The sequence below is a fragment of the Oryx dammah genome, unplaced genomic scaffold (assembly GCF_014754425.2).
Source record: "Oryx dammah isolate SB20612 unplaced genomic scaffold, SCBI_Odam_1.1 HiC_scaffold_28, whole genome shotgun sequence".
Classification (NCBI taxonomy): domain Eukaryota; kingdom Metazoa; phylum Chordata; class Mammalia; order Artiodactyla; family Bovidae; genus Oryx; species Oryx dammah.
In genome coordinates, this window is record NW_024070212.1 from 99,458,438 (window position 1) to 99,476,549 (window position 18,112).

Here is an 18,112-nt window from a genome sequence, read left to right on the forward strand (position 1 = left end):
TCAAATTTCCCAATGATTCTAGGCATTCTGCCACTCCCTTATCCTCTCCCCAGTATAGCTGGCAAAGAGCCCAGGGGCTCGCTATCTCAGTGACTGGCAGGGCAGAGGTCAAGAACAAGACTAACCAGGGATTCCCTGGAGGTCCACTGGTTAAGAATCCTCACTGCAATGCAGGGGACACCGGTTTGATCCCTGGTCTGGGAAAACCCCACATGCCATGGGGCAACTAAGCCCGTGTGCCACAATTACTGAAACTCTAGCATCTATGCTCTGCAACAAGAGACGCCATCATAATGAGAAATCCGTACACTTTGACTAGAGAGGAGCCCCTGCTGGCTGCAACTGGAGAAAGCCCACATACAGCAATAAGATCCTGCACAGCCAAAAATTAAAAAACAAACAAAACAATAGTAATCAAACCTTTGATCCCAAAAGAAAGTCCTGATGGCTCACTGTCCTTTCCTGGGTAGGAGTTCTAGTTATTTCCACCCTAAGCCTTTGAGGGTAGTTAAAAAGGGGGATCATCATCAGGTGATTTCGAGCCCTCCTCGCCCCAACCCCATTTAAGTGGAGTCAAGAAGGAGAGACAACATTGTGGGTACCAGTTCCTTAATATCAATCAGGAAATTTTTTCGGCTATAGAAAGACCTGTCACAATCTGTACTAACCCATAAGAGATCAAGGCTCACCAGAATCAGTATCCCTGTAATGTTACCAATAGCAGAGGTTGGGGGTGTGGGGTGGAGGGAAAGAGCCTGATTCAAGAGACTCCACATCTGTGCTCAAGCCCTGGTGAGTCTAGCTAACATGTATTAAAGGCTTACTTTTTGCCAGGCCCTGTCTTAGGACTTGATTTGTATTTTATATGAACTCATGTAACCCTTATAATAACCCTAGGGGATTGATGCTGTTGTTCAGTCGATAAGTTGTGTCTGACTCTTTGTGATGCTATGAACTACAGCACACCGGGCTCCTCTGTCTTCCACTGTCTCCTGGAGTTTGTTCAAATTCACGTCCATTGACTTGGTGATGTTGTCTAACCATTTCATCCTCTGCTGCCCTCTTCTCCTTCTGCCTTCAGCTTCAATATCAGTCCTTCCAATGAACTCCCAGGACTGATCTCCTTTAGGATGGACTGGTTGGATCTCCTTGCAGTCCAAGGGACTCTCAAGAGTCTTCTCCAACACCACAGTTCAAGAGCATCAATTCTTCAGTGCTCAGCCTTCTTTACGGTCCACCTCTTACATCCGTACATGACTACTGGAATAACCATAGCCTTGACTATACAGACCTTTGTCAGCAAAGTGATGTCTCAGCTTTTTAATACACTATCTCGGTTCGTCAGTTTTTCTTCCAAGGAGTAAGCGGCTTTAAAAGGGGATTGATATAGTGCCAATTCCACTTTACCCTGAGGAAACCGAGGCACAGAAGGGTGACATGTCACTGTCCTGTCTCAGGAGCTGGCTCTTCTGAATTGTGGCATCTGTAAAGTGCAGAGTATCCCCAAAGCAGGGCCTACACTGCAAGAAGCACCAGGACTCAGCAGATGCTAAAACATCTTCCCCTCCCATCCAGCGGAACACTGGACACACTGGTTTTTGTTTTGGTTTAAACCATAACTAGTACATTCCGAGCAACACGTGAGGCACGGACAACAGAGATGACACAGTCACCACTTCACAGAACTCACAGCGTAGACAGAGTGACAAAGGCTTGTGAAGGGCCGAGCAGATTGTGCCTAAGGGCTGTTCACTACAGGAGACTTTGAGTAAGGACCCAGCCTGACAGACGTAGGTGTGGTGCTGAGAACTGTGCCCAGCATGGGTGAGCAGGATTCAAGGATTCTTATTCCCTCACAAATCTAACCCACAGACCTCCCTCTCCTGGGGTTTATCCTCCTTCTCATCGGCTCTGGAGCCTGACTGCCTGGATTTGAATCTCATCTCTGCTATTTCTTGCTGTTGTGACAATGAATATATTGCTTAAACACTGGGCCTCAGTTTCCTCATCTGCAAAATGGAAATAACAATATCCATCCCATAGGGATTTTATTACGATTAAATAAACAATTGCCTGTAAAGCACTCAGAATTGGGCCTGACACCTAGAAAGCACTCCAAAAGTGTTACTATTCTTGTTAGGAGCAGCCTCTGTGCCTGTCTGGGTCCACAGTCATTCCACTCGCAATAAAAAGACTGAATATAAACGCATCTGGTACGGTTAGTTTAAGGAGGATAGGAAGTCTCTGGGACTAAATAGAAGGAGAACAGTTCCCTTGGGAGTTTGGAGGAATAACCCTGGAACTTGTTAATTAAGATCTTGTTAATGAATCTGCTTGTTAATAGTCTATTAAATAATCACACAATGAAGTTTACCACACAAGTAAAGCCTTTTTCAAATGCTTGTTCTTTCCAATCCTCCTGGCCCAGCTCTGACTTCTAAAGCTCTCCCTTAAGGGCAAGCCCTTCCAAATCCTTCCAATCTGACAGGGGCCTCTTCATCTTGTCCTGCTCGCCTGGAGAAGAGGGCTGTTCTCGCAGCCTAGGAAAGGTCTCCAGGGCAAAGCCCTCTTCAATTCGATTCTGCCCATCATTCCTTAGGCCAGGGCATTATGCCTCTGAGCCAAAACATTTCCCTCCAGGAAGCAGGAACAGAGTCACTGGCCCTGGAAACCAAAAAATAAAGGCACTTTGAATTTTGTTGAAAAGAAAGGCAGAAGGTACATGCCTTTCAGTGGCAATCTGGCAAGATAAAATTTCAGTGGAGGTGTCACAGATCTGTTACAGCAAGGGGCCTGCCAACCTACGTTCACAAAAAGTCTACACAACTTTTGTCCCAAACCTCCTAGGAAAATAAATAGCTGTGGCCAGTGTCAGGGAGTGCAGCCTCTTTGGGAGCCAACTGCAAGGAACAAACAGTGTGTAAAAGGGCTCCCTCCAGGCCGAACACTCAGGTACTTCATAAATTATTGATACTTTGGTCTCCTATGGCCATTCTTCTCTTTAGACAGATGTTCTTGGAAGAGGAAGATGTATATATTATATATATATATTGTGTGTCATTTATATGGTTACTTTTAGAAAACCAAAACACATCTGTATTATCTTCTCTGATTCAAGATGCAAGAGATGCAGGTTCGATCCCTGGGTCGGGAAGATCCCCTGGAGAAGGAAATGGCAACCCACTTCAGTATCCCTGCCTATCGAATCCCATGGACAGAGGAGCCTGATGGGCTATAGTCCATGGGGTCGCAAAGAGTCGGACATGACTGAGCGACTTAGCTTGCCCACACATTTAGAGTAGGGCAAGGACTGTCTGTCAGCTCTCATGGTATATGATATATAGGAGCTGGGGCCGAGAGAAATGGAGCAACTGACCCAAAGTCACACTAGTAAATGACAAGACAGAGCATCTGGCTCTGTGACCCTGTCCTATTGCTGAGCTGTTCCCTCTCAACGCCTCTATTGCTTGTCATCACCTCCCACTTGAAAAGGAGCCATGAGGTGCTCAGCCTTTGGTAGATCCTGTGTGGTTCTTCAGACTGTCAATGCATAGAGCCAGCTGGTAATGCTCAGCATAACTGGGCCCAGAAAACAGAGATCCAGGGTTCAGTTACTCTCACAACAAGTATTTATTAAGCCAGGTGCTACACGAGGAGAAATAGTGGATAGAATCACACAAGAAGATAGACATGAATCCTCAGAGGCAGGACAATTAAGCAAATAATTACAATACAAAGTGATGAAGAAGGAGGAAGTATGTTGGAAAAGACCACCACCCCAAGTCCATTAGCAGGGCCGAGAGCAACCATTAGTGTACAGGTGTCTGCAGCTACCTGAACATTGAACCAGGCCCCTATTCCTGGCTCATTTAACCTCCTGGCCACTGGCAGCTGCCCCCAGAAGGGTTAAAGCTTGAAGCACCGAGCCAGCCTGCAGGTGCTGATCACCAATGCTGCCACTGCAAAATTCCTCTCACCCTAATTTCCTTACAAACGAGCATTTCAGCATAAGAAATACGTCGGGGTGGGGGGAGAGGAGATAGAAGGCTGGCAAAAAAAATACTCTCCGGCCCATTCTCAGCAGTATAACAGCAGTGGAAGATGAGCTGGCTGGAACCCAAGGAGCACTGAAGTGCTCACCCGCCTCCCTCACATCTGGCTAAGCACCGCCAACCCCTCCGCTGGGCTGCCTCATAATTACAATGCTGCCCAAGAAAGGGGAGGTCTGCGCCCAAACCGTTAGCTGATCGCCAATAAAGGAGGAAAAGGGAAACAACTATAGGAGGAGCAAAGGCAAAGGGGGCACCCGGAGGCAGCTGGCCAGATCCCATCCACAACAGGCGACTGGAGAAGGTACCACTGTGGGCAGACCCCGGGTCTTCACCCTTACCACCTCTGGCCCCCTGGGTTTGTTCCCTCCCCACTGCCTAGCTTTGATTCCCCTTCCTCCAAAGTCACACTCCTCTGCCAAAGCTTCCCTCTGAGTACTCTCACCCTGGAAGAGGGGTTCATAAACTTTAAGGAGAATCACCGGCTTGTTCAATATGCAGATTTCCAGGGCACAGTCCCTGTGATTCTGATTGGGAGGTCTGGTGTGGGCCCTAGGAATCTGCATTGTAAATCGCATTCACCACCACCCCAACCCCAGGCCACCCCCTCCTCCTTCACACTGGCAAGTGATCAGGACGCAGGTGGTCCTTAGATCCCATTTTAAGAAAGCATCCTTGGGGATTACTCCTTCTCCTGAGATCCCAGAGCCTTATCTGTCTGTTATTTTACATTATCGTTTATTTTCTCCCATGTACATGTTAACTACTCACCTTAACCATAAGGCCCTCAAAAAGAGGAAGTATCATCTCCTGATTCTTCGACTCCCCTGCAAACAGCGCCGAGCACAAGGCTCTACACACAGAGCTCAGGAAATGCTGTGGATATAGAGCCACAATGGTGATAAGAGGCCTTGGGGGAAAGAAAACCACAGCAGAGATGGCAGAGTCCCGTGGCTCCGGTTGAAAGGAACTGATGTTAGTATGCCTACGCGTGCCAGGCGAGGACAACGGTTGGTTTCGCCTTCTTTCTTTCCTTCAATAGTCTTGGCACTACACCCCTAACCTCCGTCATGAAAGTCAAGTCTGTGCAATGCACCTCCTACAGGAAACTTTGCCAAGAAATCCTGCCAAGAATCCTGGGTGCTCTGTGGCTTAGTTTAATGGCCAGGAGTACTCCGGATCTTGAGACCCATCAAGTCTCCAGGCAAGGCAAGTATAGAACAGGAACAGGAACAGTAGTAGAACAGGAACTCTAGAATAAAACTTAGGGCCCTTGACCTACCCCCTAAACACCATTAGGGTCGAGGTTGTCCTGCATTTGACAAATATTTCCCAAGTGGCTGCTCCATCCCAAGCGTGGTTGTGGGTGCTCATGGTTCTTAAGATATGTGTCATCAGAAAGTATTTGCTAGTGATTGATCTTTAGAAAGCTACTTTACAAGAAAGATCCTACATGATGTTAAGCCTCAGAACCATATAAGCACCAGACAGACAGTCTCAAGAATGGCTGGCTATAAGATGAAATATAATAGAGATCCAAAGTCAGCTCTGAAGCCCTGGCAGAGAGAAATCCTATTCTTACTCACCATCATGGGGCTTTCTTGCCTGGAGAATTCCATGAAGAGAGGAGCCTGGCGGGTTATAGTCCATGGGGTTGCAAAGAGTTGGACACAACTGAGCGACTAACATACACACACACACTCACCATTATGAGTAATGCTTGGCAGCTCTGAAGTTCTTTCTTCCACACTCAGATGCCATACTTTGTCCAGAAAAACAAACTGTCACACCTAGCCTCTTTGAGTGACCTCCTGATCTTCAGATATCAGCTTATCCCATAGAAACTATCCCTGACTCATAGACAAGATTAGGTGCTCCTGATTCTAACCTTATGATGTTTTACATTTCCTCTATTAGAGTACTTTTCACGACATCCTGCAATTGGTTGTTAAGCTTCCAGCTCCAATAAGGCAAGGACTCTAATCTGTCTTGCCCATCATCATATCACCAGCACCCAGCACAGTGTCTGGAAGGACAGGTATTCAGAAAATACTAACTGAATGATTAAATGAACTAATGAACATATCATACTATCAGATGGAAACTGAACCATGCCTCCTGTACTCTGCCATAGGTTTATCCACGTGCGTGAGTGTTCAGTCGCTCAGTCTTGTCTCTTTGCAACCCCATGAACTTCTGTCCATGGAATTTTCCAGTCAAGAACACTGGAGTGGGTTGCCATTTCCTCCTCTAGGGGATCTTCCCGACCAGGGATCGAACCAGCATCTCTTGCATCTCCTGCATTGGCAGGCCGATTTTTTTTTTTTTACCACTGCGCCACCTGGAAGCCTCAGTTTTATCCACAGTGCCACCTAAAAACACCCTCGATGAGCAGCACCCTTCCTTCTGCAGTACCAGTATTTTATAGATGTGGAACAGAGACTCACAGATCACCCCAATAGAGATTCCAGGAGGCACTTCCCATGATCTAAGAAGGACACAACATTCCAAAGTCAATGTAATGTCACCAAGAGCCTGTTAGTTACACTTGCCAGAAGCCATAGTACCAGCTGGATGGTAAGATCTCTTTCAAGTCATTCAACTTCTCAGAGACCCAGCTTCTTCATGAAGAAGATTTTGGGTCCTTCAGCAGTAGGGACTCTCTTCGAATAAAGAAACAATAACAATAAAGAGCTACCCACACCATGAAGGGAAGCTGGGAGAGGAGGGTAGCGTTTCTAAGGAGTCATCTCGGCAGCTAGGAAGGGGTTAAGCACACATGTCTGTCTGGACCTCTTACCCGTAAATCAGCCTTGACTGCTGCTCAGGCTGAATGAAGCCCCACCAGGTTGGCCTGTCAGGAAGGAAGCCCATGCGTCCAGACTTTTGTTGTTCTAAGGATTTTTTTTTTACATTTTACTGCTCAGGAAGGAAGCCAAAGCCTAGGCCCTGACTGCGGTCCTGCTGATTACTTACTCTCAAATGCACTGCTGCCCTCGCCTCCCTATCTACCTCTCAGACCCAGCTCTTTCCTTTCCTAGAGTTCCTTCCTAACCATGACTATGGCATTGGAGCCTAAATCCCAGACTTTTCTCCCTTTCTTTAAAAACTGAACATTAACATTCAACATTTCCCTCCTTATTCCCATATGCCTCCAAGTCTGCGAGAAGAAAGAACTGGGGCCTGGGAGAGAGGAGAATGGGTGCCCTATGATCTATGGAGACATTCTGGCCCTCAAAGTGACCGGAACCCCTTCTCTTAAATGGAGCCATGAAGGAACTCATAGGGATTGAGGTATCGGACAACTGGCCTCCAATGGCTATTTCTGCTACACATGTATTTGAACAGCAGCCTTTTCAACTTTGAGCGGTTATATTCAAATAACAGACCCAAATCCAAGGTCCTCAGGCAGAGGGTCAGTCTTTCTCACTCCCATCCTCCTACTTCCCAACTCTCCCACTGATGGGCGGGCAGCTTCTGGTGTTCCCAAGCCCCCTGGGGCTTTCTTTCTACAAAGAGAAAAACACTGAGTTTATTTGTGCGCTCAGGGTAATGGACAGCCTTCTTTTACTCCTAGGAGAATGCACACAGACACTATGGAAGAGGTCTGTCCCCGCCCAACTCTGCCCTCCCCTTCCCCTGCTAATCCCTCCCCAGCAGCCCCCCCAGCTCAGTCCTGCTGCTGTATTTCTCTCCTGACCTACAAGGCCCCTTCAAGCCCCATCCTAAGCCTCCCCCAAGCAGAGACAATCCATCATGCTGTGGGACTGTGACACACACAGATGGGGGAAGGTTCACAGATTTCTCTTACATAGGCGAGAGGGGGAGAAAGTGCTTGTATAACTTAAAGTCTGAGGACATATTAGAAACTCTGGGACTTTGAATTCTAATACTAGTCAAATGCCATTATAGCAAATCTGATTATATATGGCCCAAATTTCTAGCACACACAAATTCTAATGACCCATCTATTTCAAATAATATCTGATAATACAAAATTCCAGAATAAGACAATCTGGTGAGATTTGGATTTTCTAACCTGGGCCACTAGGTTAGATATCTAGCCCTAGTTAAGTCCCTTCCTGGCTCAGAGACTCAGTTTCTTTAACTGAAATATTACCTTGTTTCTCAATAAAATGAAGGGAGAAAGAGGTCAGAGGGCCACCAGGGCTAATCCTGGTAGATGGATAATAATGCAGAGAGGTGAAGCAGCTGCTATCACAGAAAAGAGCTGAGCCTCTCTCCCTCCCCTCTTTCCACATCACCATAAGCCATGAGTGCATGAAAGGATCCTACATACATGCTAGCCATTAATGACCCTGTGTTTGACTACATCAGTGCTTCTAACAAGGACGATTATACCACCAGATTGTCCTTGAAATAATAATAGTTATTATGTATTGAACACTTAGTATGTGTGAGGAACTGTCCTAAGCATTATTAGTTTGCTTAATCTCATTCAGTCCTTCACAACAACCCTTTTAGGTTCTGTAATTCCCACTTTACAGATAACAGTACTGAGGCCCAGAGAGGTTAAATAATTTGCCTAGGGTCACAGAACAAGTAAGCTAAATGGTCATGATTTTACTCCAGAGGCTGAACTCACAGCCACTACGTTATATTGCTTCCCTACTTTTGATCTGAAACAGCTTCAAGTTGAGGCTCAAAGGGGCAAACACAGCATTTATCCCTCTAACAGGTATTTATTATGCTAAGCCATTCTGATTCAGTTTAAATCAAACCCTGAAAAGCAAGATCAAGTGAGAGCAGTATAGGATTAGCTAGCACCTAAATGGGAATCATATACCTGAAAATAAAGCAAAGGTCTCTCCAGGGCTGGCCCTTGCCCCCTCCCTACAGCTTTCTGACTGTCTGCTGCTCTAAGATGGATGCAAAGCCATAAGTCTCAGCCTACAAATGAATTTCAGTGGAAAAAGACAACCCTCATCTGGTGAGTCACATTCAGGCTTACTGGGCTTGATTTCTCATGAGACTGTACCAAAAGGTTCCTCCTTCACACATTCAGGTCTAGACTTTCCTAAAGCTCCATGTCTGCTGAACAGAATGCACCGGACGCAGCACCATGTTTCCCCCCACCCAAAACACAGCTTCCATTTCCTCTAGGTCATCTTCGATCAGAACACATTCCACAGAGAAAACTGACGGTCAAATGTCTGAATTGCCAGATGGTTTTATGTGTTTACAAAACCCACATATCACCTGTCTGTTTCCAGCTCCAGTCAGGATCCAGGTAGAAACTTTTTTTCCCTAAAATACACACAAAGCAGATCTGTATTTGTGGACTCCATGATAGGGGATGTGATGCTGTGGGAAAACATTTGGGAAGGGGATAGACTCTAATCTTAGGTTTCTAGAGTAAAGAGAGAAAAGCAAATTTTAAACTACTTTTTCAAGTTATGAAAGATTTTTTCAACCAAAATAATCAACAAAATAAATCTATATTTGAGAAAGGTAAGTGCACATATCTCTTGAAAAATTGCCTACCTACCTTTATCCTCATCAAATCTCAAGGCATATAAATTCTTCCTGCCTTTCCTCAAACCACTATACCTGTGGGACAGCCCAGTTTTATGGATATTATCTAGTGTAAGGCTGAAGTGTGGCAAATTGATGAAAACTTTAAAAATCAGATTATAATCACCACCATCAATTTATTCAATATTCAACTAACACTGAACCCTTTGCTGTGATTGGTACTGATTTAGTGTAAATTTTTTTTAACACTAGCAGTAAAATGTGATTGAGATAATAGAAAAGTCTGATCCATTGGGTAAGGTTGTAAGGGTATGAATTATTCCTATTTACTTAGCATCTACTAGATTGACTGATTTATACCACAGCCTCTCATTTCTCCAGGCCTAAACTCATAGCCCCAGTTCAGGATCTTTTCCTGGAAAAGGCACAACAAAGTGACTAAGTAGGTGAAAGTTCTTTTGCAGAAAATTCTCCTCCTTGCCCCAAAGAAAGATATTTAGAAATTTCCACCCTGGAGCACGTACTTTGAGGTTCCAAAGGATAAAATCACACTCTGTTCAACCACAAATGCCACAAATTAAATGGCATTTTTTTAAAAAAAAGGATTTAAGGCATTTTAGCTGCTATATAGCAATGTTATCCTTAGGTCTGCATCTCATCCCTCTCTGTTGTTGCCGTTTAGTTGCTTAGTCATGTCCAACTCTTTCTCGACCCAGTGCACTGTAGCCCACCAGGCTCCTCTATCCATGGGATTTCCCAGGCAAGAATACTGGAGTGGGTTGCCATTTCCTGCCCTAAGGGGGTCTTCCCCACCCAGAGATGGAACCAGCCTCTCGTGCATCTCTTTTTAGGGAGGGTGAAATGGCACTGGAAAATGTAGCTCAACTGTCTGACGGGAAGATTTGATTCCAAAAATTGTTAGTTTGGTGTTAAAATCCTGTGGGTTTTACAATAAAATGTATCATCACTCTGAGTCTCAAATATTTAAAAAGAGTACATTCCAACCTGTATTCTGATATTTATTGACCAGATGGATGTGGTTAAAAAGAGTTAAAAATATGAAAATCCATCATAAAAATATAACTCTATTAAATGTACTATCAGTCCAAATTCTGAGTATTTACAAAAACTAGTTCAACGTGTGCCAATATTTATTAACCAGATGGGTGACGTTAATAAGGGTTAAATATAAGGAAAACCAATATAAAAATATAATTCTATTTTTCAGTTTCCTCTTCCCTGCCTAATGAGGAAAGGGGGTGGGGAGGGAGAGCAACTTTTGTTATTTGGATACAATGTGTGTTTTTTGTTTTCAAACAAAAAAGGGCCACCAAATAATCAACCTGGGGCCGCTGACCGGAAGGCAGCCCCGGAAAACTTCCCGTGGGAAGAGTTCCAGAAATTGCCGCGACATTAACGAACCCCGCTGTGCTGGCTACGAGCCTCGGACGGTCAGAGGCTAAGTCCACTCGCCTCGCCCGAATACCAGCCATCCTGGCGATTCACGAACCCCGGGACTTGGGAAAACATTCCCCGACTTGAAAAGCAAGACGAACGCGGAAAACATTTCGAACCTACGTGAGAAACCCCAAGTCCTAGGGTGCCGAGGGCAACGCTAGATCCAGATGCGCGTGTGCACACACGTCCATCCTCCCGGCTCCCGCCTCCCCTAGCCTCGTCCCCCAAGCCCCCTCCCCTCGCAGTGTCCCCTAGCCTCCTCACTCCGCCACCCGCCCCTCTGCACCTCCCGCAGGGTCCTGGATCACTCGGACCTCCGCGTGGTCGCGCCCCCTCCTAGGTTTACACCCCCGCCCACTCCCTCGCTCCGACCCCATTTCTCTGCTGCTCGGACGACGTACGGGAAACCCGCCCGGCGCTCGGTTCTCAGCGCGACCTGGAGGCGCTGGGCGTGGAGGGCGGAGCGGGGGTGGGGGACCCGGCAGCCCCCGGAACCCAGCCCCCGGGGCAGCTCCCGGAGTTTTCCCGCAGTCCTGCCGAGCGACGGCGAGGTCACCAACATTTCTGAAACCACTTGAACGCCATCTCCGTGATGGAGGCTGGGGGGGGGGGGGTCCTTTTCAAGTGAGCCAACGGGGCCCACTCTCTGGTCCTTCTTCCCTCCCCCGGGCCGGCCTCGCGCCTCTCCGCGCCCCCTCCCCCCAAACGATCAATTACCAGCCACCCTTCTGCCGGGAGCGGCGAGGGGCTGGCTGGCGGCCGCGAGGAAACAGCAGCCCGGATCACTTCTGCATGACAATTGATGGGAGGGAGGGCGCGAGGCGAGGAGGGAGGACGGCTGCGGTGTCCGTTTTCTCACCATGGTGATTAGGCATTCCGGCCGTGCGAGGAGGCAGCCGCCGACCAGAGCGGCGCGGCGTGGAGCGAGGGCAGGGGAAGAGAGCGGGAGCGGGAGCGAGCCCAGCCGCCCGGCGGGCGGGCGGGCCAGCGGCGCGCCGAGCCAAGCCAAGCCAGGCCAGATGGCTCTGCAGCCATCAGGGACTGCTCCCGTCCAGCCCGGCCCCACTTTAGCTGTGCAAACATTTCTTTATCCCAACAAGACAATTAAACCCAGCAGCATGAAAAGGAGTCTCCATGACTGTGTTGGGAGCGAACAACCAGAAACAACCACACACATCACACGAGTTCTTGCCCCTCCCCTCCCCCCACCCCAGCTGGGTAAGGAACAGGGACTCCGGGAGAAGCCGGGCGCAGCTGAGCCGACAGTCGACAGTTGGGCTAGGCCTGGGCAGTCAGTACAGCGGGAGCCATCTGACCCATCTCTGATGATGTGCACGCCCTTTCAGAGTGGTCATCTGCTCCAGCAACGATCCAGAAGTTGAGCCCGGTGACCTGAGAACTGCCCCCAAACATCTTCTCCACCAAGAGCAATTCTCTTAAAAGCTCAGAGCAGGGTCCCTACCCACCCCAGTCCCAGAGCCCTTGGGACGTAGCCCCCTCACAACACTCCAGTGATGCAGCCAGCCAGCTCCTTTCAGGCTGCCCTGGGCCTATGTGGGTTCAGTTGACTTGATTCTTAGGACATAGGGTTTTCAATGATAGGTGCCTTTGGAAAGACACATCTCAGAGTACAAAATACCATCTCCTTCTCAGCGCTTTTCAAATGTGAGTCACTTTTTAAATATATCAAAGATGAGAGCAAAGCAAAACACCTGGAAACTGCATCTGGGAGCATTCAGGTTCCCTGACCACAGGGAAGGGTCAGGAAAGAGGGCCACCTGAAGTCAGTGCCCAGTACCCACCTCTGAGGTGAGCCAGAAAGCAGGGCCCATCATGGCTCCCCAAGGGCAATTCCGGTCCCTCTCAGCTCTCAGGGTGAACATGCATCCTGGCCAATGCCAATTTGGGCTGAGTGGACAGACTGGCAGGCTGGCCAAAGACTGGGTCTCCCAGACAGGCACTGGGCCCTGGAGTAGCCTAGAGAGAACAATCAGGAAATGCACATGCTTAGAGCCAGAGTGCTAAGGGGGCCATAAATGTACAGACTCTAGTACAAGGCAGCAGAGAATTCCTATTTTCCCTTTTGTTGTAAAGTTTCCTTAATGAGGAAATGTTTATTTTAAAAGCCTTGGGAAACATATCTGTAGACACTTGGTATATAAGACATACGTGGACTATTTGTAATTGGTCCATAAATTTTCGCATCATTTCCCAGGACATGGACAAGGAGCCTTGGGTTCAGGGAATGACAATAAACAGGAGTTACCTCAGTCCCCTTCTTGGGGAATCATGCATCCTCCATGAATGGCTCCTCATCAAATACTTCTATTTCCACGGTAAATAAGTCAGTCCTGTTGAGTAAAGCCTTCTTTTTTCCATAGAGCCCAACACCTACCTCAGGAATCACCTGTGATGCCAGGTAGATGAACAGCAAAATGGAATCATCTATTAGGAGAGACAATACTTTACCCAAGGAGCTGTGTTGGTTTCTACAAAAATGGGTACTTAACCACAAAAGAAATCCTTCCTATCAGTACCCAGATTGAAGGAGAGAACACGTGTGCATTACACCATGTCTGCAGGCCCCTCTTTCAAATGCTCTCAGATGTGGACATATCTGCATATGGATGCAGTGTGTGAGCAGGGGGTGGCTGCGACAGTAAAAACTGTCAGTGTTTCCATTGTAAAACTGATTTTTTCATTGACCTAAAACTCAGTCATAAAACTTCTACTCTAAGGGACACACACCCCCATACTCACCCCGCCCCCTCAACAAAACCCTCAAGCTACATGCTTGTTTAGGAGATTTACTGTTGTATTTAATTATAGCTTCTCTTACATTTTATGAAAAAAAATTTATTTATATGAAGAGAACTGAAAAATCAGTCAACTGTATCAAGGATTAGCTCTAAATTTTAAGAATTACAAAATCTAAAATATACATGGTTGATTTTTGGCAAGCTGGGCAAAAGCCACAGTATCCTATCACTGTGCTCCTGAACACTTTGTCCTCTCTTTTCTTGCCTCCCCACCCCCGCCCCCTTACTGCCCCATCTGCCCCTCAAGCGCTCCCCTTGGAAGCAGTCTTGTATACTGTCACTCGATTATCTGAGAAATATTACTTATTTCAAAACGGTTCTGTAGGGAGGACCTGAAAGGCATCTAGTGGGAATAATCAGGCCTTCTAACGGCCCTTAAATATGTATTTACATAAAACAGACCATAAATATTCTGACACACGTCGGCATATGACAGGAGCCAAGAAAGCTGCAGCAGACTTGGTCACGGTGCCTCTTCGACCCTTCCCTACAGAAAAATGTTTCCCCAGCCTTCCAAAACTCAAGATCCAAAGCACAAATATTCCCCAGGACAACCCTGTGATGGTTGCTACCCCACCCAAGAGAAGGAAAAGAGAAAGGAACACAAATCCAGGGTTATCACAAGATAACACTCTCCCATGCACTTTGTACCTTTATTTCTCATTTAAGATCAGTCACAAATGCAACTCTAGATAATGTGAGTGGACAAACATTCTACACTCAGACATGCCTATAGATCTAACATTTGTTTAAGAGGAAAAAAGAGAACACAAAATACTCACTAAAGGAAGGATATTTTAAACAAAAGGGGGAAGGGCTCAAATTTATACAACACTACAATTTGAAATAAGTTTCCCCACCCTTCTGATCAGAATCTCATTAATTTCAAGGTCAGAATTCCATTTCACTTTGGGAGACAGACTCATTTAATTTTTCTCCACCCAGGCGTATTCCTGTCTGAGGGATCCATCTCCATGGGGGATGATACCCCCACACAATGCGAACCAGGCAAACAGAAGAGTTATGGCTTTGACACTCGGAGGGGAATGGATATCCGCATCTATGAGTTCTGACTCGACTAACAAGCTTCCTCCTACTCTGGGGGTCTGATACAGGTTTGGGCTAAAAAATGGAAAAATGGAGACAAGCTGGATTTGTTAGGAGAGAAGAAAGGTTTCTTGATCTCCAGGTGTTACTTTGTGGCATGTTAGTTTTGAGAGGGTTTCATTTTCAACTTGTGTTTGGAGAAAAAAAGGAGCAGACTTGGTCACACCCGAAACCAGGGCAGTTTTGGCCAGAGGTCAGGTTAAAGCTCGCCTTGATCACTTGCACATTGACAAATGAAAACTAAACTAAACTGAAACAGACAGACACAACAGCATTCAGCAAGTATATCCCCAAAGCAGGATCATTGCGAGCACACGCACAGACACACACACACACACACACACGTCAGCTGTACAGAAAGGGGGAATAGGAGCTAAAGCAAAAGACAGAGAGAACACAGGCAGTTGTGCTGTCAGACACAGCCTTCTCCCTGAAGTGGGGAGGTCTCAGGCTTACAGACGCTGACATAAAAGACACACTCGCAACATATTTCAAAACCAAAGAGCGATGGATTTACAAGGCAGGTTGATTTTATGATGACTTTTATTGAAAAGGTACGCTGGGTTTAGGCAGATGCCTTTTAGCGCAGGAAAGTTAACACAGTGCCTAATTCAAGGAGACAGCCTGAGGAAGCAGTGCCGACAGGGGAGAGAGCAGCAACGTCTCTATTACTCTCCTCGGCGTCATAAAGAGAAGAGAAAAAAATGGCATTCGTGATGGTGGTTATAGAGAGGACGGGGGAGCACAAAAAACCGAGAAGAGGGAAAGCAAACCTCAAATGTAGTTTTCTTAAGAAAATAAAATGAAGCAAATCTTAGAACAAAGGGTTGGTTGGAAAAAAACATCCCCAGTTCATAAATTCTCACCAGGCTTGAAGAAAACTGCTCTGTGGGGGTCTACCCATAGTCCAAAAGCTTCAAAACACAATTATTTTCTGATTACATGAGAGGTGAGGATGGCAGGGTTCAACATTCCTAGTCTACAAGTTCCAAGCAAAGGTTTAGCCCCAACTATTAGTGAGTGTAGCCAGAGCCCATCAAGGCCCTTGGAGAATATGATAGAGCTGTTTCTTAAGCAGAAATTGGTAACAGTTGTGAGCATCAAAAAAAGAAAAAAAACAGCAGTCGCATAGACCAACCTGTCTAGTTCTACAAGGGAGCCCCAGGATAAGCACCCAGCAAGCCTGTTAAATCCCAAGAGAACTTGGCTTTCTAGCCTCGCGATTGCAAGGAAAACACAGCTGTTTGAAATGCTTTATGGTGATTGACGACACCTTTGTCCTTCTCTGAAAAATAGCCTGATTTGGACAAGGGCTGAGAGTTGTGAAAATAAAATCACGTGGAGTCTGCTGGATGTGGTACAATGGAAAAGCTAAAAAATAATACCGAGGTCAGAGAAACATAATGAGGAGAGCAAAGGGAAGAGGGATGGACGGGTGTCTTCAGTGCCCCCTCCAACACACAAATTCCCTAGGAACCTATGCTTACTAATGAAATGACATTCACTCCGGTATATATACGGCACCCCCCGCCTCCACTCCAGAGTCCCCAGAGAATAAGCCACTCGTGCCCCGGAAGGAAGAGCAGTGCAGGCCAGCGTGCCTCCAGCTACCTTCAGAAAAACGTTTCGTATAAGAACTATCAATGCTCATTGACAAGACACAAGTAAATGTCAGCACTCCACAGCTCCTGAATGGGAGAGTCAGCCCTTCCCATTACGAGGAGCATGAAAAATGCCACCGACCTGTTGAATACTACTGTAAGGCAGGGCCTACTGGGATTAGGGGAGGGCTGCACCAAGGTACTTACATCTGTCATTCCGATCTTCTGGGCTAGATGAGGCTTCCCGATCTGAAATGAGGCCAGAGACAGCAAAAATCTTCTTCCCAGTGTCGTCAACCTTAAGTGAACCGGGGGAGCTAGATGGCAGCTGTGTCCCAAAGTCATATTCCTTGCCATCTGCATCTGAGAAGCGCAAGTGGGGAGACTCTGTGTCATGGCAGTTTTTAAGTCGCTTGGCGGGCGTGAAGGCTGACTGATAACTCTCCCGGTCCTCAGTGGAAGCAAAGGGACGGAAAGCCCCCACTCCGCTGTGATTCAGCATACTGATTGGGGTGCAATCTAGATTTGGGGGAGCAAACTGCGGGTGGAGGTGTAGCAACGAAGGGGGAAAATCACGATTGGCAAAAGTCCCTGGTACCCCACCTTGCCGATGGTACATAGAGGCAAAGGTGTAGGAACCATTGGTGAACGGAATATGCACGTCCTTGTCTACTGAGACAGGTACACCGAAGGGTCGTGGCTGCTGACAAGGGATGGATGCATCACGGCTGGCCTCAGCCGTGGACGCCAGGACCATCAGGGCTGGGGATGCCAGCGGGTTGGGGAGGTAGGATGAGTTCTCCATCTTGAAGGCTGCCCGGTGTAAGTCCATCGGAGTCTCTCTCTGTGGCCCGTGTCACACAAGAAGCAGTCTTCCCTGGGAGGGAGTGGCACCTGGGAGCAGGGCAGGGAGTATTACTGGGGCATTGTCCCCTTTTAAGACCTGTGGAAACAGCAAAGAGAAAAAAAAGGGGGGGAGGAAGGTCAGGGGGAGGAAAGACAAGGGAAACCCCAAGTGATTGAAACACCATCCTTCTGGCTTACACATGCTCGGGCATGAGACACCACAGGCTTTAGGAGCCAGTGGGCAGCAGCATCAGACCATTTTCATTCAGGAAAATCAATAGACAACTTACTGTGATGTACGCGTAGCTGACTTTGGTCCCTACACGTTCCGGGTGAAATGCGCCTGAGCCCAGCAAAGGAAAAAAAATCATAAAACCTCCAAATACAATATTCCCTGAGCAAATGAGCTTTGGAAGGCCAAGTCACCCAGTAGATGAGGTGGGGTCTCTATTTTAAAGGGCCTGCACCTGCATACACCACTCATGACAGGCCTGATGTTCAAACAGAGGCCAGGTTCTACTCATAAGACCCCTCTATATTTGCATCCTCTCATCTTCCCTAACAATGCTCGGAGACTGAAAAATCCCTAAATCAAGCACATTTAAACCATGAATATCTCCACATGTTAGTTGGTACAAATTGTACGTGTGGATAAATCACACATATTGGCACGTACATAAACACCCATCTTCATGTATCATCTAAGTCTCTTTCCAGAAAGAAGTACTATGTGAAG

At 47.0% G+C, this 18,112-nt stretch overlaps 1 protein-coding gene across 7 annotated transcripts in view; it reads right to left on the reverse strand.

Moving 5' to 3' along the window:
• Positions 1 to 17,468, reverse strand: part of RNF220 (ring finger protein 220) — a 262,276-nt gene extending 244,808 nt beyond the window's left edge. Inside the window, exon 1 of one of the 7 annotated variants that reach the window (XM_040231303.1) lies at positions 16,738 to 17,468. In XM_040231303.1, the coding sequence (XP_040087237.1) occupies positions 16,738 to 17,362 (625 nt within the window). In that variant the 5' untranslated portion in view covers positions 17,363 to 17,468. The remainder of the gene's footprint in view (positions 1 to 16,737) is intronic. The other 6 variants (XM_040231299.1, XM_040231302.1, XM_040231300.1 and 3 more) reach the window with 6 other exon arrangements.
• Positions 17,469 to 18,112: the final 644 nt, after the last annotated feature.